Source organism: Accipiter gentilis, chromosome 17, assembly GCF_929443795.1.
Source record: "Accipiter gentilis chromosome 17, bAccGen1.1, whole genome shotgun sequence".
Lineage (NCBI taxonomy): Eukaryota > Metazoa > Chordata > Aves > Accipitriformes > Accipitridae > Astur > Astur gentilis.
This window is the reverse complement of record NC_064896.1, coordinates 3,188,813-3,210,275: the sequence shown is the minus strand read 5'-3', so window position 1 is coordinate 3,210,275 and position 21,463 is coordinate 3,188,813. Positions and strand designations below refer to the sequence as shown.

The 21,463-nt window shown below is 57.4% G+C and overlaps 2 protein-coding genes across 19 annotated transcripts in view; both read right to left on the bottom strand.

Annotated features, from left to right (window-relative positions):
- The window catches only part of MACF1 (microtubule actin crosslinking factor 1), a 147,515-nt gene that overhangs the window by 88,926 nt on the left and 37,126 nt on the right, over positions 1-21,463 (bottom strand). For all 18 annotated transcript variants that reach the window (XM_049820638.1, XM_049820631.1, XM_049820635.1 and 15 more), the window contains exons 3-20: positions 20,576-20,665; positions 17,743-17,820; positions 15,864-15,956; positions 9,293-9,459; positions 7,942-8,054; positions 7,743-7,849; positions 7,365-7,484; positions 7,164-7,259; positions 6,779-6,906; positions 6,570-6,663; positions 5,648-5,802; positions 5,232-5,508; positions 4,656-4,784; positions 4,304-4,381; positions 3,995-4,156; positions 3,263-3,367; positions 2,568-2,663; positions 2,073-2,198 (exon numbers count right to left, since the gene is read on the bottom strand). In XM_049820638.1, coding sequence (XP_049676595.1) covers positions 2,073-2,198; positions 2,568-2,663; positions 3,263-3,367; positions 3,995-4,156; positions 4,304-4,381; positions 4,656-4,784; positions 5,232-5,508; positions 5,648-5,802; positions 6,570-6,663; positions 6,779-6,906; positions 7,164-7,259; positions 7,365-7,484; positions 7,743-7,849; positions 7,942-8,054; positions 9,293-9,459; positions 15,864-15,956; positions 17,743-17,820; positions 20,576-20,665 — 2,214 coding nt within the window. The remainder of the gene's footprint in view (positions 1-2,072; positions 2,199-2,567; positions 2,664-3,262; positions 3,368-3,994; positions 4,157-4,303; positions 4,382-4,655; positions 4,785-5,231; positions 5,509-5,647; positions 5,803-6,569; positions 6,664-6,778; positions 6,907-7,163; positions 7,260-7,364; positions 7,485-7,742; positions 7,850-7,941; positions 8,055-9,292; positions 9,460-15,863; positions 15,957-17,742; positions 17,821-20,575; positions 20,666-21,463) is intronic.
- Positions 10,999-13,807, bottom strand: LOC126047253 (translation initiation factor IF-2-like). Its single transcript, XM_049820651.1, has one exon. The coding sequence runs from the start codon at positions 13,374-13,376 to the stop codon at positions 12,258-12,260; it is 1,119 nt and encodes a 372-aa protein (XP_049676608.1). The 5' UTR covers positions 13,377-13,807; the 3' UTR covers positions 10,999-12,257.

The following is a 21,463-nucleotide window of genomic DNA, read 5'->3' as shown; positions in this document are numbered from 1 at the left end:
GGGGTGGAAGGGAGGACGGACTTCAAGTCGGGATGGGACCTCTCCACTACTACTCCCGCTGCCCTGCAAAGCTGCATGCACGCCTCTGGCTCTCTTGCTGCTAGGACAAGAAAACATTTTCTTTCAAAAGGGAAAAAACGAGAACATGGAGTACACCACAATTAAAGTCCCAGGAGGTGTAAAGGGCCAAGAGCAGGACAAGCTCCAGCCCAAAGCCAGGGACGCTTAGTTGTCTGGAGGAGAGACCACAGAAGCATGCTCCCTTTTCTAAAGCAAAGGATGAAGGCATGTTTAAACCAATGGCTGGAATGGGGATACGATGAATTATGCAGATAAAACATCTCAGGAGAAGGGGCTAGTGGTGGCAGTGATCGCACAGGTCTCTGGGTTTGAGTAGAAATTTGCTGGTTGGAAGAAGATGCTGTGTAATTGATTCCCACAAGTCCCTGCTGGGTTCAGTGATGGGACAACCTGGGGGACTGGTGGCAAAGCTCCCCTGGAACAGCCTCTGGCACCAATGGAGACGTGTGCGGATCACGACACGGGCAGCTCACGTGATTAGTGGCAGCTCAGCCCATTCTGGCTGCAAAAGTTTAAAAAGGATCCCAGAAAAATGCTCTCCCTCATGCTTGGTACTCTCGGGGTTGGTTAGTGTGCTAACAACAGTGGAGGATAATTTAATGGTAAAAAAAAAAAGAAAAAGAAAAGAAAAGAATAAATGATTAAATAAACTACCTGTGCCTGTCCCAGGGAGCATGATTGGAAGAAATACAACTTTAACTTATTAGGTAAGAAAGAGTAATATAGCTGAGCTCGAGGCAGCTGCCCCAGTCCTGAGATCGTGGCCACTCTCCGGCTGCCCGGACGAGCCTCTCCCACCCCAGACGGCACCCGCCAGATTCCTGGCGTTGCAGGGCTCACAAATACGGACCCCAGGAGCCAGACTGGCTGCTCTGTGTCCTGGTAGTGCTGGAGGACAGACCAGGACAACCCCGAGACCATGACAGAGAGGATGGGAGCCCCCAGGCCTCCAGGAGAGAAGACGGTGAGCCCTAGCCCAGCTGATACACCCATCACGAACACCCAGTAACGGCATCCCAGCTTCACTGGGGACACCCTGGAGATCAGTGGTGTGCACTAAGAGCAAAGACAAAGCAGCCACCTGCCTCCACACGCTCAAACGTCACCTCCTGGCACTTCCACCAGCGGCTCAGCGGTTAACCCACAGCCCAAATCCTCCCCCATCCCTGGTTTCGAACACCATCTGATGCTTTGCTCCGTGGGTTTTGGTTTTAGGTTGGGTTTTTTTCAGGCCAATTCGGACAAGAAGATCACAGTGTGATCGCCCATCGTCTGCTCTCTGCTACGCCACAGCTAAGCCAGGCCACGTGTTTGGAGATCAGCGCTGCTGAGCCCTGTCCCTGCGCACAGCCGGGCTGCCCTGGCTCTCCCCCCACCGGCACAGCACGATGGATTAATATGGGATTTGGTCTGGATAAAGCGCAGGCGTTGTCTCCGCATCCCACTGTGCTCCTAGCGAGCACCAGCTCAAAGCAGGAACAGGAGCATCCTACGGGATCTGCGCGACACCTCCGTCAGCAGGACACGACTGGCTCCATGCAGACCAGAATGGCATGATGGGCACCGATGGGGAAGAACCAGTTCACGTCAAGCTATGGATTTTCACGGACAGCACACGCTGCCTGCTCTTCACTCCGAGGATACAGAAAGACGCTGGATGGTGCCTCTAAACAAAAGCGACCCATCGGCTGTTATAATGACCGAGATCCGGCTACCATCGGCAGCGTTACATCCACGCAGCGGTGCAGCTGGGGTGGCACGCAGCCTGCACCCCATGGCCACGTACAAACACATGCAGCAGCTCCAACAAAAAGCAGAACATTGACCGAGATGGGGAAACAAACCATGTTACATAAAACTGCATCACTATTGGAAGAAAATGAGCCCAGTTTTCCCTGGGAAGCAAGAAGTACCCCAAGCAATGCTGCTGGACCGGAGCAAGAAGGCCACCCATCGCCCACGCAGGATGGTGGGGATGTCCAAGAACCCACCATGGAGTCCTGCAGCAGGTCCTCCAGCCGCGTCAGGCTCGTGTTATGGTCACAAGAATACTTCCTTTTGATGGAGTCCTGCAGGTTACGCAGGTAGGTCTCTGACTCCCGGGCATCGCTGAAGAACTGCAAAGGCAAAGAGGGTCACAGAAATGTGCACAAGTCCATCGAGCAGTCAGCAGCACACTGAAGGTAAGGGACCACCCCAACATCTCAACCAGCAGCTCCTGACACTATTCTGGCCTTAGGGTTGCAAGGGCAGTGAGCATCCCACATGGATGGCCAGAACTACATGGAATTTGATCTCTTTTGCCCTAGCGAGACATCCCCAGGGAGGAGGTAAGGAGAAAGAGATGATTCAGGAGAAAGCAGCCTCCATGAGCACCACAAATCCCTCCTTCCCTCTCCCCAAAAAGGAGCAGCAGCGTATGAAACTCATGCAGCCGGATACAGCGGATGGTGACCAGGGAAATTTGGGCTGCCCCTCCCAAGTACCTGGAAATAGGCAGCGTTCTCCTTCACGTGCTGTTCCACGCACAGACAGAGCTGCTTAATCCACTGCCACTGAGTCTGCACAGCAGCGCTGTAGGCCTGAGAAACACACACGCCAAACGGTGATGAATAATGAGCATTTACCAGCCAGAAGGGTCACAGGAAGGACACAGCTACAGCCAGCGGGTACATAAACAGGGAAGAACTGGCTGCAGCCAGGAGGGTTTGGACACAGGCACGAAGAGCAGGAGATGGCAGACCCTGGACCAGTGATACCAGGAGCTGCGGCAGGCACAGGTTTGCTTTCTCCCACCCCAGAGAGAAACACCAGGGAGAAACACGTCCCCGCAGCCCTGTGCCTCACCATCACTGTTTTTCTGCAAGCCTGGATAACCCCAAAGGAGCCGAGACCGTTCTCTGCATCACCTCGCTGCAGGAAAGGCTCATGCTCTGTACATGTGTCTTAATTTGAGGTGGGGATTATTTGGGAATGGCCTCAAAGCTTCTCATCACACTCCCCAGAATAAAACAGTTCTGTCACTGCACTGATGTTCTTCTGCCACCATAAAAAGCTATCAGCCCTGGGTGCCCGTAAGGGCACCGTGGGGTGGGACAGCAAGTCTCCCAATCCCAGGAGAGAAGATTTGCTGCCAGCCGATCCTCAGGGCTCCTCCCGGTGCCTCCGCGTGCCCGCTCACCTCTACGGTTTGCTTGGCTGGGTGGTTCTCCAGGGACAGCAGCTCGGCTGTGTCTTGGAGGGAGCGGAAGATATCCTGCTTCTCTTCCAGTTCTGTCGTCAGCTCCTGCATGAAGAGCACAAGCAAAGTCCAAATCTCGGCTATGGGGAGCCACCTCACTCGGAGCACGTGTCCAACTAATACAACATGCAGTATGGGAGCGCTGCACAAAATACCAGCGGATCTCAGAGAAACCAGTATGGCTTATGGGAAGCACCACAGCCAGCTCCCACCAGGATGCCTCCCGTGCACCAAACACACAGGGCAGATGTAACACAGATACTGGAAACCTGCCGGTCACCTCTTCAGTTCTAGACAGTGCGGTTGTGGAAAGACAGCAATTTATTTATACTGCTTTAAAGAGGAATCAATTTTCCTCTTTAGCTCAGACTTTTTTTTTTTTTCCCCCCTGTTAGTTAAAGATGCTTTTAGTTCCAAATAGTGCCCAAAAGAAATCTTTGGATGCTTTTTCAATTGAAACTCAATTGAACACTTTTTTGCACTTTCTGCTCTAGGGAGAGCTCTTTCATCAGCTGCACTCCTGAGCTACAAGCTCAGTGACTTGGGAAGGAGCATGAAACCTCCAGGGACTTCAGGTCTGTTGGTAGCTGAAGGTCCCACATCAGATCAAAAGCAGCAGCAGCGCAACAAAGAGAGCACCCATCCCACCAGCCCTGCCCTGGGTTCACTCACCAAGAAGTAATTTTTCTTGGCTGCAATGTTAGGGTTATTGTCACTCCAGTCATAGGCCAATTCCTCCTCCTCCTTCTCGTTCAGCCAAATCAGCTCAGCAGTGGCCCGAGACACAAACCCGTGCAAGCTCTGGAGGTGTCTTAGTCGGAAGCTCGAGGTTTCCTGGACACAAAGAAGCGTGATTCCTCTTCCCTGCTCTGAAGGCAACCGGTCTCTTCCCCCCTCCCCAGTGGCAGAGCAGGGATGCTTAGGAGCAGGGTGGCAGGGATGGACTCCGCGCTCCCCGGGCAGTGCTAGAAGCCCACTCACCATCAGCTTGCAGTACTGCGTCTCCAGCTTGCCAAGCGTCTCTGTGTAGCTAGCGCGGAAGTTCTGAGACATTTTACCCTGAAGGAGGAAAAATGCTCCTGTTACCTGACACAGCACGGCATCACTTGAAACTCCATCTCCAAATCTTTCTCCCCAGCTTTGTGTGAGCAAGAGGAGGGGCAGAGGATGCTCAGGGCAGCAGCCTCTTGCACCAGCCCAGCATCAATTCAGAGGCTCCGTCCTTAACAAATACCTCTGTCCCAGGCACCTTTACCCACAAGAGCCGATCCCGATGCCCTCGACTTCCCACACACGTGCCACGCGCTGTGTCACCCAGCCCGTGCCGCCGTACCTCATACATCCTGGCCTCCTTTACACTGGAGCCCAGGTCCTCCACGCTGCTGTGGACGTGCCGCTGGGTCTCCAGCTGGGTTTCCACGCTTGGCAGGTCTGTCCCCCACTCTGCCCGCTCCAGTCTCATCTGAAACAGGCCAAGAGGTCCAAGTCAGCACTCCTCATCTGCAGGAGCATATCTCAAAAGGACACAAGGGCAAGTAAACCTCCTAGGTCACTCAAGATGGAACAAACACCACACCAGTTCTGGTAGAAGGTCCTAAGCCAGCTCTCCAGCACCGAATTATTTCTGGGACAGCCTACACAAGCTTCACACCCACATACGACCAAAGGACTGACTGCATCAGTAGAGATTTGCTTCCAGCTTTGAAAGGATCTTCTGATCCCACTGATCAGCAGGATCACAAGAGAGAAAACCCAACTCAAGACAAAAGTGTTGGTGCTCTCCAGAAACTTTGAACTATCAAAGCAATTATTCACAGATAAAGGCAGGAAAAAGCCCGGGCCAGCATCCTACCTTCCCACATCAGTGTGAGCGGAGGCAGGTAATTTGGCCCAGAGAGCCAGCACTCACCTGCATTTCCTCCACCCAGGCCAGCAGCTCGTACACAAACCGGAGGCTGCCTTCATCTTCAGAAGAGGAGATGGCCACCAGCTCTGTTCTGGTCATGGGCTTCCGAAACCAGGAGGCAGAGGAGGTGTGGAGCCCTTTCGTCAGGGACTCGCCCTTCAAGTGCATTGTGCTCAGCATGGAAGAGGGCACCAGCTCCAGGGTGGAGAAGTGGCCTTTTCTGTACAGGTTAGTGCATTCCAGCCTCAGCGTCACCAGCTCGTCTTGCAGCCGCATGATCCTGGAGGAGCAAGCAAGGCACGGGTGAGAAGATGCAGGCGCTCTCCCTCCTTCCCCACAACAGAGTAGAGGAGCCTCAAGCATCAGCCCCTGACCACATTTCTCCATCCACAGACCATCTCGGACATGGCCCCTCTCACCTGAACACCAGCTCCTCCAGCTGGTAGTAATTCTCATCCCGAAGGATCTGCACATCCACCTGAAGCTGGCGGATGAGCCCTTCACACTCCTGCAGATACACGACCACGTCGGATTCGTACTGCACCGGCTGGCCTGACTCCAGGTGAGCAGCATCCTGCACCGAGAGAGAGGATGCTGAGGGCTGGGTCCCCTCAGCCCAGCCGCATAGAACGCGATAGCAGCCCAGCATCAACTTTGAGACCAAAAAGACCACAAGCTTGACTTGAGCGGAAGAACATGAGTTCATCACTTACACCACACCCAGGACATCCCCTTTACAAAAGCTCCTGCAGACGAACTGAAAGCTTCTAGTGATGGGCTCCCGTGGTTAGTCCCGTGGACAGTCACTTAAACGTGCATCTCATTTCTTGCTTGGGTGTAACCATTTTTAGCTCCCAGCCCTTACATCTCTTTCTCCCAGAACAAGACACAAGTCTTCAGAAATCTACTCCCTACCCAGGTAGCTACAAGTCTGCAACTGAGTCTTTCTGCCAGTCTTTTAGACAAATAAACCAGATTTTTAGGGTTTTAAGCCTCATCATACAACAAGGTTTCTCAGAACTGCAGTTCTCCTCTAAGCCAGCACCTCTGCAGATGTCCAGCCTCACTAGCTGCATCCCCCAAGGCAGCCTGCTGCACGGCCAGGCTGTTCCCCTGCCCCCCTGTCCCCAAGGTCCTCGTGCCATAGATCACCAGGTATCCACCACCACCCCTATAGCCCCTCTGAGATAGGCTCAATGTCAGAAAAGAAAGGAAAGCTGTCCAGGGGAACCCACCAACCCACACAGAAGAGAGAGGAAGAGATGGACATAAAAGAAGAGGCAGGAAAACAAAATAAATAAGTAAAAAATCAGCAGGAGGAAAATAACACCCCCCACTCACCGCTTGCAGCGTGTTCTTTGCGAGAGTGAGTTTTTCTTCACAGCTCAGAGCACCATTCTGGATTTTGTTAGCGATTTGTAGCAGCAATTCCAGCCTGCGATGACAGAGGGAAAAAGAATGAGAGAGAGAGTCTTTGGGATGTCCCTCCAGCCAGGGGAGCAGGGGACATCCCCGCAGGGGACTCTGCCTGCCACGGGCAGAGCACCGACCTCTCCACCGCTGGCCGCAGGAGCTTCTCGCGCTCCAGCATCTCTATGATGAGCTTGCCCCACTCCTCCTCCACGTCATTGGGGTGGTAGCCCTGGGGCAACTTGATGCGTCCAAATTCAATCCATACCTGAGGAAAACATCAAGAGAATGGCATTCCTTACCTCCTCCTCGAGCTGGCTAGAGAGAGATTACAGCAAGGAAAGTGGGGCTATAAGGCAACAGTTCTGCCTCTGCTCCTGCAGCGTGCTGCTTGCTACATCATTCACCCTGAGGGTTATTTCCACTTCTCTGTTCCAAAATAAACCTGAACTGAGCACACTTTAGTCTTGCTAAAAGCACAACACTCCCACCTACAAGCCTCCGGGTAGCCAGGATGATACTTACTTCTAACAGTTTGTAGAGCTCCTCTATCCTTCCTTTTTCCTGCTCTTTCGCTGGGATTTCAGTTTCTTTGAAGTGTATGTACTGGTTATAAAGTGCCTGGGATGAGAAAGGCTCATCAGAAACCACCCTGGGGAACACCACCACCCAGTTCTCAGCACCGAGCACATGGGACACTGCAGAGGGACCTTGTCCAGGACCTACCTTTAGCTCTACAGGGTTCTGGGGGAAGGATTTATCTGACATGAGTATCGTGTGCTGCTTGATCCACGAGATGAGGGACTCCACACGGCTCTGGTACTCCAGCCACCTCGAATCCACCTCCTGCAGGGCGAGAGCACCCTTGCAGAGCACTGCCGGCAGGCAGGTCTCCGCGGGGGAGAGGCAGAGCCTGGAGAACGCCACAGCCCTACAGGCACATCGGCGGTTCACAGGGCAGACACGCTAATGGGGAAGCTCCTTCCTCCCCCCGAGTCTCTTCCACCCATCGGCCATCTGCTAGAGTGGACAGGGAACCTCCAAACCCTTCCCAGCTGCCTCCCAAATCTCTGTCCCAACCTCCCAACCCACAGCGATGCTTACAATAGCACTGATCCCTTCTCCTCCCTCGGGGACTTTGGGAAAGGCATCGTAGATTGAAGACACGTAAGTTATCACGGATTTCTCATCTGGAGAGGGGACGTCCACGTCTGGCAAGGGAGAAGCAGAAAGGCAATGAGGAATGGGAGCGGGCAGAGAGGTTGGCATCTCCCCGCACCAGCCGCTTCCCTCAGCCACCCACCTTCGGCATCCAGCAGCCGCGTGACCCCCAGCCGCTCGGCGATCTCGAAGGCCTGCTCCAGGTTCTCCCGGTTACTCTGGATCTGCACTCTCTCCATGTCCACCAGATCTGGCCTGCAAGACATACACCAAAGTCATGACATTGGCAAACAGCACAAGGTGCCCAGGGGCAGAGCATCCCGGATGGGCACCGCATCCCCAGGTGGTTCCCGAGGGCTCATCTGAGCTCCTGTCCCAGGCTGGTGGTTCTCTTGAGGGGACCCGGGCTGCAGCACCTCCCCACTTCATCCTTTTTGGGAAGGGGATGTTCAGGCTGTCAAGCAAAACCTCTTATGCTCCTCTGGGACCTGCCCTTTCCAGCACCCGCTCTGTGCGCAGCGTGCCAGGCTGGGACTGCAAGCCCTCTCTGGGAAGAGGTGCATGAAACAGCCCCAAAACGGGGTGGTTACACCTCTCTGGAGGATGCAGGCAGAGCTTTTTGTCCGCAGCAGAGCAGAGGGGAAGCAGCAGGCACGGGTGCTGCCAGCCCTGTGCTGGGAACAGACCACCACCGGCAAACCGCAGCACAAACGAATGGCAAACGAGCGCAGCGGAGCCAGGAAAATCCCAGCCTCCGTGGACCACGAGTCTGCTGCCCACTGCACACCCCATCTCCTGCCTGCTCCTGCCCGCAGCACCCTTGCACGTCCTTCCCAGCTAAACCCTGCCCGCTCCTCCCGGCCACGAGCGAGCACAGAGCAGCGCAGGAAGGCAGCGCTATTTCCAGCTACCAGGAGATGCTTTCTGACAGGGCTTTTGCTGTTCTCCTGCTGTCTCTCAAGGCCATGCCAAGTCCCCTTGACCAAGCAGCCAGGGCAGAAGCCGATCCTGCTGGCCCCAGCTCTGACTCGCTGCCTACACTGAGCAGGCAGAAGGTGTGTGGGGCTGTGCTGTCTCTCAAGGAGCTGGGAGAGGTTTAATTGCTGCTCGGAAGAGCTCAAAGATCCTTGGATGAAAGCACGGATGGAAGTGCTGCTATTCACAGAGAGCAGAAAGGGCAGCACTAACAAATAAAACACTGCAGCACTCCCAGTTTAAAAGCTTTTCTTTTTTGCCTCTCTCCCCAACCTCATTCAAGATGTTTTTTCTTGCAACACGATCTACTTGTTGCTCTTTCCAAGCATCCACCCCCCAGCTACCTAGCAGAAGAGATGATTTCCAGGTAAAAGTGACATTGCTCCCTGCAAGCCTCACCTACGTCTTCAAACACTCCGGACCATCGCCAACCGCAGCAGTGGGCACGGACCCCCAGGAGGTCCCCACAGCCCTTCCTCCCACCCAGACGATGCTCTCCGCCACACCTTCCTGCCTACCTGTATCTGTGGATGAGCGCGTTGAACATCTTCCCATCGCTCCAGCATGACGAGAAGTTGGTGCACTTCACCCCGATGTAACCCGCCGTCACCTTCTGTGTCCACAGAAGCAGCTTCTCCTTGGCCGACATATCCCCTGACTCCCCGCTGATGTAGATGTCGGAGATCTGGAAAGAAGCGGCACAGCCATGGGGTGATGCGGGAGGAGGAACGACCACCAGGCATGTCCAGTTTCTACGAACTTGCCCGAAACCTGGCAGCTGCCGGGAAGGGCAGGAGGAAACTCCTGGTCACCGTGGGGGAGAGGAGATCCCACAGCCAACAGACATGGGAACAGACCACTGGACCTGCACGACAGTACCGGGGTGCTGAGGGGTGGCATGGTTTGGGCAGACCAGAGATCCAGGCAGGCGAGGGAGGCACAGCCATTTGGCAACCCCATTTCACAGGGGCACGAGGCATTGCTTGGTCAACGCGGGCAGACCAGCCCTGCCGGCACAGGAGCCGCCACCACCGGACCCTGGCTTCCTACCACCACCGAGCTCACCGGAGCCACTCCACCGCCCCAGGCTCTGCTCTTGGGAGCGGCTGCGGCCGTACGTGCTCTGAGCACACCAGAGATCGGTTACACCGGCACCGTCCCTACCAGCCAGGGCTCGGGGCACACCTCGCCGGGAACGCGATGCCCTGGCAGGTCTCTTCCCACCCTAAAACATGCTGTGCCAACAGCAATACTTGTGGGCCCTCCTCTACAAATCCGCTCCGTGGACTGCTCCTGCCCAGCATCCACCGCGAGGAGCCCCAGCACCCTCGGACACCCGGCGCTCACGCAGGAATGGTCGGCCCCATCCAGCAGCACCCGGGAGAGCCCAAGAGGGGACCACTGACGCCATCCCTCGCAGGGGGCTGCCGGCATGGCAGGGGATGCTCCCCCTTGAGCATCACGCTGTAAAAAAATATCAACTTAAGAAGTGGCAAATAGCACTTGGAGGTGCTGTTTTGGAGAGGACACATGGGGCAAAGGTCTCTCCCCGAGCTCCAGCCAGCAGAGCCGCTTGGAGCGGGGCCACCGGCTCCATCCCAGGAGAAAGAGAAGGATGGGGAGAAGGCTGTCGCATCCCCCCTCTGCCTTGCTGTGCCTGGAAAGGCAGGTACCAGGGGTGCCGTGACCCACTTCCCCAACAAAAGAGACCGACAGTCACAGACTCATCTTAGACAGACGCACAGGACTGGCTGCGAATCCCAGACTTGCACGTGACAAAACGCACGTGTCTCCGCATGCCAGCATATTTCTGATTGGCACGGCTTCTTCCTCACCCATCCCCCCCCCAGCTCCCCAATTAGTACAATTACCTCCCCTTAATTAAGGGGCAGACAAAGGGGAGGATGCGAGCTGCTCGTATTTTCCGGGGTGCCTGTGGAAAGGCAACGCGGGCTGTTTGCTCACTGGATTCCTCCTCCCGGCACTGCAGGGAGAAGGTGTGCCAGAACCCAGCCCTACCCACCGCCCCACCGAGCCCCCTTCATCCTGAAAACACCCAGTTGCTTTATTCTCCCCAAAACCACACCCGGTTGGGTGCTGACATCGCACAGGTCCCAGCTGCCAGAGATCCCTGTGCAGGCAGGAGGCAAGGACCTGCAGGATTAGCCGCCTCTCCCACCGGCAAGGAGGATGCTGGATGCTGCCGAGGCACAGCACGGCGAGCGACGGTGTAATTGGTATGCTGCAGCTCACCTCCCTCTCCCGAGCCTGATACGCTCATCACACACAAAACTGCTCTTTGTCAGCCGCTGCCACACCGCCGGCGCTGCCTTTAACTCCTCCAGCCCCGGGGCCCGGTTTCCTTAGGGATGCTGGGACCCGGCGGCAGAGCCAGGATGGATAGGGCAATGCACTGGGTGAGCAGCAGGATGGGACCCTCCATGCCTGCAGCGAAGGACCCACAAACCTCCACCTGCTCAGCATCCCCTTATTGATTACCTGGCAGCTCTTAATTAAGAGCAGAATGATACCTTCTGTGAACCCACCCACAGGCTGTGCCCCACCTGGGCTTCTCCAGCACCGCTGCCCATCGGGGAGCTCCTTGCAGCACTCAGCTCAGATAAATCCTTTATTTTTAATAATTCACCCAGAACTGGGGTTCTCCATCCGCTGGGCCTTTCCCCAAGGGCATGCTTGCAGGAGACCCTCCTAGAGATGCGCTTACGGAGGTGCAGGATGCGGCACCAGCTCCACCCTCCTTTCTTCACATGTCTGTGTCAGGACAAAGATTTAGGGACGCACCAGCGAGAAGAGAGAGTGAAAACTCATGGGACCCGGGGCCAGCCCTTTCCAAACCCTTCCAACAACATCAAGCAACCGGTGTCAGGACGGTGAAGGCCAGATGGTGGCTGCGACACCGGTCCCAACACGGCAAAGGTATTGGGGGCCACAGCCCCTCTCCTGCCCCTCCAACCACACACATGTCCTGAGGCGTGCAGAGCTTGGCCAAACACAAGAGCACCTTTAGCTCGCCCTGTCACCCCCAAAGAGCGACCTCTAAACAGCAACAACGGGCTCCAAAACACAGCATCATCCCCTCGGAGCCCCCTCGGAGGAGGCAGAGCTCCCGCACCTCCACGTTCACCCGCTGGCGCCCGCCTGAGAGCTGAGCATGGGCAGCAGGGAGGGGACACCCCAAAACTTGCACCCGACCCAGCAGCCCCGAGGGCACGAGTGCCACCGGCGACAGCAAGCGCGCTGCCAACGGCGACGAACGCAACGGCACCGAGAGCCTGCGTGACCGCCGGCCGCACCCACCGACTCCGGTGGGAGCTGCTCTCCGGCTGCCTGTGCCAGGAGCGAGGGATGGGATGGGTCGGTTCCCCGGGGATGCTTTCCCGGTGGAGATGCTCAGAGGGGAAAAGGCTTCGGGAGCTTTCCGCACCAGAGCCCTCCCATCTGCGCTCAGCACGAGGTTGCACCTCACCGAGATGACCGTCCCCAGGGGCCACCAGGATCTGGGGTCCACTGAACCAGGTCCCCCCCCAACCCCACTCCAAAAAGGGGGCGAGAGTACACGCAGACACTGACCATTCCTCCGGCTTTCCCTGAGCTCCCCCTCCAAGCCCGGCCCTCCGCAGCGAGCCTGCGGCCACCTTCAGAGGGAGATGCCGTGGTCCCACCGGCTCCAGTGCCCTTGGCCGGCTGGCGTGCCGGGTCGCTGCCGTACCCCGAGGAACTCCGGGCCACCCCACCGCTGCGCCCGCTGAAGGAGGACAGGCTGCGGGAGGCCGGCAGTCCATGCCCGTCTCCCTCCCCGGCCCGAAACAACGGCAACCCTGAGGTTCTCCCCACGCTGGGGTTTTCTAGCTGATCCACCATGGGGGACGGCGTAGACAGCTCCGAAACGGTGCCTGGCTCTGCTGCGGAGGAGCAGGTCCACGGGGTGCTGGAGCCGGGATCGTGGCTGCCTCCTTTCCCCCAGGCATCCAGGGCGCTGCCGGTCCCTGACTCCCGGCTCTTCGCTGGCTCCTCGCCGGACACCGTGCTCGCCGGGGACAGGAGTCCATCAACGCGGCCATCGATCCCCCCGCGCAGGGGCAGCAGCACGGCCCGGCGGCTGCCCGCACCGCTCCTCTGCAGCTCGACCAGCCGGCTCACCGCCTTCTCGCAGTCCTTTTCGGCCGGGTTCTCCAGCAAGCGGGCGATGACGGTGGTGCCTTCCTCCAGGAAAGCCCCCGCCGCACCCGGCCGTTGCGGCTCCAGCACCAGACGAGCTTTCTGCACCTCTCCCTGAAACCGCTCCTTCACCTGCACGATGAGCCCAGGGTGTAAGGCTGCCGGGTTGGGGTCCCCGTCGCGGTGCCAGGTCCCGGCGGGCTCCTCTCCTCCCTCCTGCTGGGGGGCCGCCTTTGACTTCGTCGCCTCCTCATCCTCAGGCACCTCCAGGGCTGGGGGCTCCTCCTGCGGGGCTGCCTCCGGCATCGCTCTCCTCTTCCCCCTCCGCCTCCGTTTAAAGCGGACCCTTTTCTTGGGAGACAGGGGTGGCTTTCCCACAGCTTTTTCCTTCGGCTCTTTAACGCAGCCCAGAGAATTCCCCATCTCCTCCTCCTCCTCCTCCTCAGTGCCGGCAGTAACGCAGCTAAGCGAGTCACCGGCTCCCAAATAAATCCCGAGCCGGGCTTCATCGGATCAAACGCACGCCGTACACCGTGCCACGGACTGCCCCTCGCCGCCGCTCCCTCCCGCCAGCCCTGCCGCCGCCGCCGCCGCTCCAGACAGCCATCTTACAGCCTGGGCGCTGTGAGAAGACAAATTCAAAGCATCTCACTGCAGTTCAGAAATCACTTGACCTAAAAGCAGAGGGAGCAGGGATTGGCTGCGGCGTCCTTCTCTCCAAATATGAGGTAATTGGAGCACGGCCCTCGCCAACACAAACAGGGAGCAGGAATCAGGCAGCGGAGCGGGGAGGGGGGTGGGAAAGGGTGGGGAAGAGGGGGATAAAAAACACAAAACCCAGGGAAGGTTGGCAAAGGTAGCATAAAGGAAGGGGTGGGAGAGAAATGGGGGAAAAAAAAAAAAGCAGGGAGGAGTCAGAGCGGCTCTGCATGCACGCCAACAGAGACGCGGAGACGCTGCGCCGGCTCCCACGGGAGTGTTTCTCTCCAATTCGGGAGGTTTACTCCTTAATTTTTAATGCCGAGAGCCCCAAGAGACCCGCTCACGTGCCCACCCTCCTGCGAGGGTCACCTAGCTCAGGGGCACGGCGGGGCAGCCCAAGGTACCCTGGGGACCCGGCATCGCTTCGGGGAGCCGCAGTTGTGGGGTCCCAACAGGCTACGGCAGCACCGATGCTCCCCATTCGGGTCAGCCCCACGTTCTGCCTCCCTCCTGCCCCGAATGCCACCAAGGGCAGGGGTTCAAGGAGCACGCAGCATCCCAACCCTCCTTGCCAGCTCAGAGGGACCAGAGCAGGGAAACACACCCCAAAAGCAGGGGTGAGACAGAAAACGGGGAGCAGGGGGCATAGAGATGGGAGGACTGAACTCAACCCCAGCGAGCAGAGCCGGAAAGGGAGAAACACTCAACGAGGAGCAACCCAGGAGATGACTAAGGAACCCGGTGACCCCAAGAGCTCCCAGGGCACGGGGAGCAGCCCCCGTGGCTTCATCACTCCAGCTCCCTGCAGAGCTGGCAGTGCCTGGGCTCTGCACCGGCACCAGCCCACCCCAAACCTCTCTCCGGGGCTTTCCCAGCCGCCTGCCTCCAGGCAGCAGCACTGGGACACAGGAGATTAAGAGGTTCACAATGGAGCTACAACCCCAGAAAAAATCCCGTTAGCGCAGGCAGGGAGACGACACGCAGGCTCGCCGGCACCAGCCCAGCTCCCCTGGGGGCCCCTTGTCACCCACACTGTGTCCCCCCAGCAGGATGGCAGCATCCCATCCCAGCTGGGCACGGAGGAGACCCAGGACCCCCTGATCTCCCCTTCTTGGTCTCCTGCAGCAGAGGATGCACCAGGGCAGGGCGACCCGGAGGACAGCGGGGACAGGATGCCACCAGCCAGGGCCTCACCGGAGATGACGGTGACTCATCAGCATCCAGACCCTGCTCGACCCCGGCTGCTTCCCAAGGCGAAAACACAAGGCAGAGCGCCTCGTCAGCAAGCAGCCTTCCACCCTATTTATCCCCATGGTCCTCTTCAAAAGCCTCTCCCCAGGGCGCTGCCCACTCATCCTCCAAAAATGAAAAATCTTCCTTACGAGGTCTCAAAGCCAGCGCCAGTCTCGTCTGGAAGATGCCAGCGGGGATACAGCAGGGAGCCGGGATATGGCAGGGAGCCGGGATACAGCAGCTCCCACGGGCTCAGTCCCACAGCAGAGACGGCCCCAGAGCTAATGCCACATCGCTAACGAGCTGCTGACAGTAGCACTGCTCAGCAAGCCCCACATGCCAACTGCACTGGTGGCATTAGGGACCACGCGTCGTCCCCCAGAGGGCATCAAAGCTACAATTGGATAATTTGAGGCTATTAAAGACCCGAGACCCTGTTTTGCAAGAACATCTATAGCACACGATTGCTGGAGACGGTCCTAAGTGCGTTCCCCAGCATGCCAGCTGGGTCAGAGAGCTTCTCCCATCACTGTCCTGAACCACTGTCACGCAGCTGACATTTTCCATCCCAACAAAAGATCCCGTGGCTGTACTGACCACCCAAAGGGCTGGGAGCGCCTCAGGATAACAGCCCCGTGTGGGTGGGAGCTCAGCCTGTCCCCCCATCGGCCCCCTCCGAATTTGTTCTTCTCCTCCAAAGACTTCAGCTGAGCAAACAGCTACCGCCAACAACACTGGTGCCAACCGGGAGGCCACCGCACACAACCCATCATTAATGATTTCATTATGTAAACGATGAGAAAAGGGTGTTGCTATTCTCCGACACCGGTCTCCATGACACTCCAACGCGTGTTGATCCTCCGGACCGATCCGCGTGCCAGCATCGCCACGAAACATGCAGAGAGATGGACGCCAACGCCCCAAGGAGACAACGTGCTCCCGCCGTCCGCCCCGCATCCTTCAGCAAGGACCTACCTGGAAATGGAGGATGATCGTCCATATGAGCCCCAGGGTGAGCTTGGGGTTGCCGTCTGTAATGTCATCGTTGCGAATGTTCACCAGTTTCACCTGAAAGAGAAGCGACAGGGTCAAAACTCCCCATCGGCCTCATCCACAGAGAGCAAGGGGACACTTCCCCAACCATGCTGTCCCCAGGGCCATCCCAACCACTCCGGCAAGGAGCGGACACACAACACCCAGCGTTTCCCAAAGAGGCAGCAAGGCCACCCCATGCCCCAGCTCGGGAAGGTGGGGAAGGAAGGATTTTTGACATCTCTAGCACTCTCCATCTAGAAGAGCTTTCCCAGCACTTAATGGCTTTATTTCAGCTCACACAGAGAAGTGCCTCGTCCCCGAAGCCCCAAGCACTGGTGCATAATTTAATAGCTACAGACCACAGAGCATGGTTAAAAAAGGATGGCCGAGCTTTATTAACTCCCTCCTGGGTTCAAAACCAAGCTGCTCATCAATCAGCCCTAACAAAGGCAAAAACGCCAGCATTGTCCTCGCTGAGGGTCCTTCCCCAGCACCCACCGAAAGCCCCTGTCCTGGCAGACTCCCGGCCCCACACAGTCCCAGAGCTGCTCCCTCCCGGCTGCTTTGCTCTAAGGGTGGTTTAAATGCATGTGCAGTCCCTGAACCGTGCGGAGATGCCTGCAGCACCAGCCTCGGCGCTTTCAGCGGATCCAAACCGGAGCGGTACTGCCCGGCCGCTGCTCCTGCTCTCCTTGCAGCTGCCTTCCTGGGAGCTGCCACAGGTTTTGGGCTCTTCTCCCCCAGCGGGGTCCCCATGGGAGACTCCCTGCTCCCCAACACTCAGCGGGACCCTACGATCAGTCTCTAGTAGGAGTGTCTGGGGTAAGACATCCCAGCAAAGCCGCTGCCACCAGGCCATTACACTTCAAAGGAAAAAGCTGTTTCATCCAAGTAGAGAAACAAGCTCCCAAGAGCCCCTGGCAAAATGTCTCTATCAAGGGGCTGGGGAGGAGGAGGAGGGAGGAGCTGGAAGCAGCTCACCCTCCCTCGAGTGGGGCACGTGCTTAAATTTATTCAGTGCCCTCAGGCCAGCAGAGAGAGAGAAAAGTCTCTGCTTCAGCATGAACTGGTACAATTTATCATCATCTCGGCATATCTAGGGAGCATCACGGTGGGGAGACCTGACCCAACAGGCGGAACAGGACACCCAGCCCCAGGGCTGCGGGGGTTTCGGAGCCAACAAGTCTTGGGATGCATCCCACTGTTCCGGGTGGGATCTGCCCAGGGGTGCAGAGGATGCCTGGTCTCTGCCAGCTGCACAGGCACTGCCAGGCCAGCACCTCCCAAAAGCCCAGCGGAGGGAACCTGCCCTCTGAAAGCCAAAGGGCGACGCTCCCCTGGGGCGGCATGGGAGGACGATATGCCCGTGCTACCATCCAGAAGGGTGATGCTGCACAAAGAGACACCCAGCTGTGCCAGCGCCGAGGCCGTGGCTGCGTGGGGCTGGGCAGAATCCAGCTGCCGCATCTCCCCCTAAAGCTGGGGGGAAGGTACAGATATGCCACAGCCATCCATCCCCACCGCTGGGATCTGCCACCGGGGAGCCCCTGGTGAGGCTTTCGGGGCGCAGAAGTGCCAGTCTGTAACATTTGCAAACCCCTTCCTAGAACTGGAGCGTGGTCCCGCATTTTGATACTAGTTTTTGCACCGCATGGGTGGTTCTGAAAGCACATAACGCCTACAGGGGAAAGTCCCCTGACAGCCATCCTTACCAGCACAGGCTGACACTGCTTCTCGACACCCTTCCCGAGCCCTGGCCAGGAGAAAGAACCGTAAATCACCCAGCTCTTCTTCCAGATGAGCCTAAATTAGCCCTTACCTGTCGCTGCTTCAGGAAATCCAGGGCTATCTGCACGTTCTGCAGCCGATGGAAACGCATCCGCCCCTTCTCACGTGGCTGCAAGAGAGAGACGACAAGTTTTGGGTCAGGCTCGTGGGGCCGGGACGGCAGCACCCCGCATGCACAGCCTCCCCCCGCATGCCCCCGAGAGCCGCCTGCGGCAGCCCCCCGCACTCAGCGTGCCGGTATGAGCCCCCGTGCACTCCACACGCCCTGCTCTATCTTCTTGCTCTGGAGGCAAAGTCGTTACTACGCACGATCCTGCCGAAAGAGGGCAAAAAGGCCACGGTGGGGCACGGAGGTGGGAAGACCCTGAGAACTCGACCTCCTCTGAGACCCCGAGGGTCTGCATCCAGGCTCTGAGCCCGTCACTGCGTGGCTGCCGGCAGCAGGCAGGACCAGCTCAGCCTCCGAGATCCCAGGCAGGGACCGGCCACGGGTCCTCGCTGATGGCAGAGAAACCCCAACCTCAGCATCAGCCCCCGCAGACCTGGCTCGGCTCCTCCCGCACGCGGGCAGGGGCCGCTGCTCCAGGTATCATCTCTGAACCCTTGGGGAGGGAAGAAATGAGATGCCCTGGGCTGTGCTCATCGCCGCTGCTGCAGGCAAGGGATTTTCCGAGGTACACCCGGCGGCTGAGCTGTGGCCAGGGGAAGGATGTGGGATGCTGGGTCTGCTTTGAATCAGCAGGTGCGGGAGGATCGATACCCAAATCCTGATCTCAGCCTCAATAGGAAGTGTCACCAGGATGCTCTGAACTGCCAGGACACCCCAAGTCCTCTGGGTCACCTTCCTTCCCCAGCCTGAAGGGAAAGAGCTGTCCCTGCAAGAGGAACATCTCCAGGGCTGCAGGGGACCGGAGCCCGGTGGGAAGATGCTACAGCCCCAGCTCCTTCTACGCAGCTCCAGGCAGGAGGTGACACTGCGCACAAGAGCAACGGGACTGGAAAACACACCTTCTCTTACACCTGAGCAAGGTTTTGGGGTCTGGCCCCTTCGGGGTAACCCTCAGCTGGGGCCGGGCTGTGCAGAGCTGCAGGGGACCGGAGCCCGGTGGGAAGATGCTACAGCCCCAGCTCCTTCTACGCAGCTCCAGGCAGGAGGTGACACTGCGCACAAGAGCAACGGGACTGGAAAACACACCTTCTCTTACACCTGAGCAAGGTTTTGGGGTCTGGCCTCTTCGGGGTAACCCTCAGCTGGGGCCGGGCTGTGCTCGCTCCCATCTCCGCTCACATGCACGGGGTTGCTGCTCGCGTCCCGGACCCCAGGATGGCACCAGCCCCCCAAAGAAGGTGCCTGTGCCCGGAGCCTGTCCATGCAGTGCGATGTGAGCAGCCGTCACAGCGGCCCCCCCGAGGGTCGAGCGAGTGGGGACCCAGCCGGGAGCAGCGTGCAGGACCCCGTCCCTGTCCCCTCCCGCCCCGTGGGGGGGACACATGCTGTCACACCAGGTGGGTGGCGTGCCCTGACTGCAGGCCGACACTGCAATGCGCGCGCAGATAATCCAGCTAACGTGAACACAGCCCAGTAACGAGGACAGCGGCATCGAGTGCCTCTCCGCTCTTACAGCTTCCCCTCCGCAGACCCTCACTTGGGCTGACCACCCTGGGCGAGTTGGGTGGGTTTTATCAAAAACCCCAGCTGAAATCAAAGAGAGGGGAAGGTCGGAGCGCCCAGCGATGCTGGGCTGCACTGGACTATCTGACGGCACTCCAGTGTCCGCCAGGGATACGCTGCGGCCGGGGCAGACTCAACCTACTTCTTCATCATCATCATCTTCCTCCTCACGCTCTTCACTGCTTGCACGGCACCAGGCCGGCGCTCTCACCAGGCGAAGGCTCCTCTGAGCTGGCGGCTCTATTTGCTAACGAGGACGGGAGGGAGAGCGGCAATGGGAGGGTGACACAACAGGGAGACAGAATGGAAACCAAAATGCAACACCCAGGTAAAAGGGAAAACAAAAGAGCAGGGATGAAGGCAGCTGGATCTCTGGCACACCCAGGGCTCGAGCACAGAAATTTCCCCTTCAGCTTTGAGAGCCAAAGCAAAGAGAAGGAAGCTGTCTGGATCACAAGTAGCTCGATCCAATTTTTCAGCCCCCACAAAAACTGATTTGGCATCTCTGGAGGGTAACAGAGGGAGTTAGGAGATCTTTGCCCAGATCCTATTTTAGGGGAAAACTAAAATAATTCCTGCTGTGCTACCCTGTTGCAGCAATCGGGATCTTCCCAGAGCTGAGTGAATGTGTCAGTCTGAGAAGGAGGTGGAGGAGGAGGAGGAAGGACGGGACTCTACGATGCTCAAGATGCAGGAAAAGGTTTGCACGCCACCGACTGCTAGATATCCAGCTCATGCAGGAGCTGAGTACGGGGCAGGAGTGTCAAATCTGAGCTAAACTGCTGGGCACGCTGTCACAGAAACAGTTTTAGTCTAAGCCACTATTATCCGTTATTCTAAATATGGAGCCAAATGTAGAAGATGAAGGTGTGTAAGCCTTCACAAAAAGAGGGCTCCACTCAGGGCACCATAAGCCAGCGGCTTTAGTCGCATGTTTTGGTGGTATCCAAGAGACCAGCCTGGGCAACACGGGTTTGAGTGAAAATAAATAAAATAATAATACTAACAACAACAAATGATAATAGTAATAATAATAAAAGAAACAACGACAGACATTCGAAAACAGAACTGTGGCATAAGAAATGACAGCTGATGGCTGGGTGCGGCGGGGAGCGGGGGGGAGGACGGAGGGGGGGCTCGGGGCAGGGTTGGGGGGGAGCAGCAGCATCGCGACCCAGCCCTGGGGACTTACCAGCTTCACTCCCGACAGCACCTCCAGGAGGGAGATGAGGTTGTGGCCATCTCGCAAGTCTTCGTAGAGGTCATTGATGTGCTTGCGCACCTGCAGAGAGCCGGGGAGGAAAAGCCATCAGATTCTCTCGCTGCCCCCCCCGCGTTCTCCCGCTGGTTGCAAGAGCACAGCAGGAAGGCAGTGGCATCTGCAAGCAGACGTCTCCCTCCAAGCCGCGTCCATTTAAAATGGTTATTCCAGAATCATCGCTAAGGAAAGCGGCTTCCCATTTCCCAAATGACCTGGCAGAAGCCGCTGCCAAATTTTACGCACGAAATCAAGCCGTTAAACCATCCGTACTTGAGGCAATCCTGTACAATTGCGTGCAGACCTCCGCAGAAAGGGTAGCTCAGTCCTGAAGCGGTGGTTTAATTGCTTACACTACCTTACAGCGTCTCCCAAACACGGCACCTAGCCTCCATCTGAGAGCAAATGACATTTCTACGGGGCAAGAGCTGGCTGACTGCATGCAGCCTCTGGACCTGCTCTTCCCCAGACACCCAGACCTTGTCCTGGGATTTTACTCAGCTGGGAATCCCCAGATGTCTTCCCACAGCAGCCTCAAGCAGGTAGTCTCAAGATTTGTCTTTTTTCCCCTCCTTTGTAAGATCTAGAAAGTAGCCAAAAGGTTGGCACAGAAGTTTGCAAAGCTGGCAGTAAAACACAGCTGTAATGCCTAATGCCCAAATGACTTTTTTTTTCTTTTCTTTTTTTTTTTTTTCAAATGGGGAATTAGTTAAAAAACACCTGACATTTATCAAGAAAAGCAGGAGGCACCTTGTGGGGTGATGTTAATCCTGCTTAGCTACCTACAGCTGCAAGCATCTCCCTTTGCACACTTCAGGGCTC

Coding starts and splice junctions, on each gene's coding strand:
- LOC126047253 (XM_049820651.1), bottom strand. CDS start 13,376: ATGGGGAATTCTCTGGGCTGCGTTAAAGAGCCGAAGGAAAAAGCTGTG.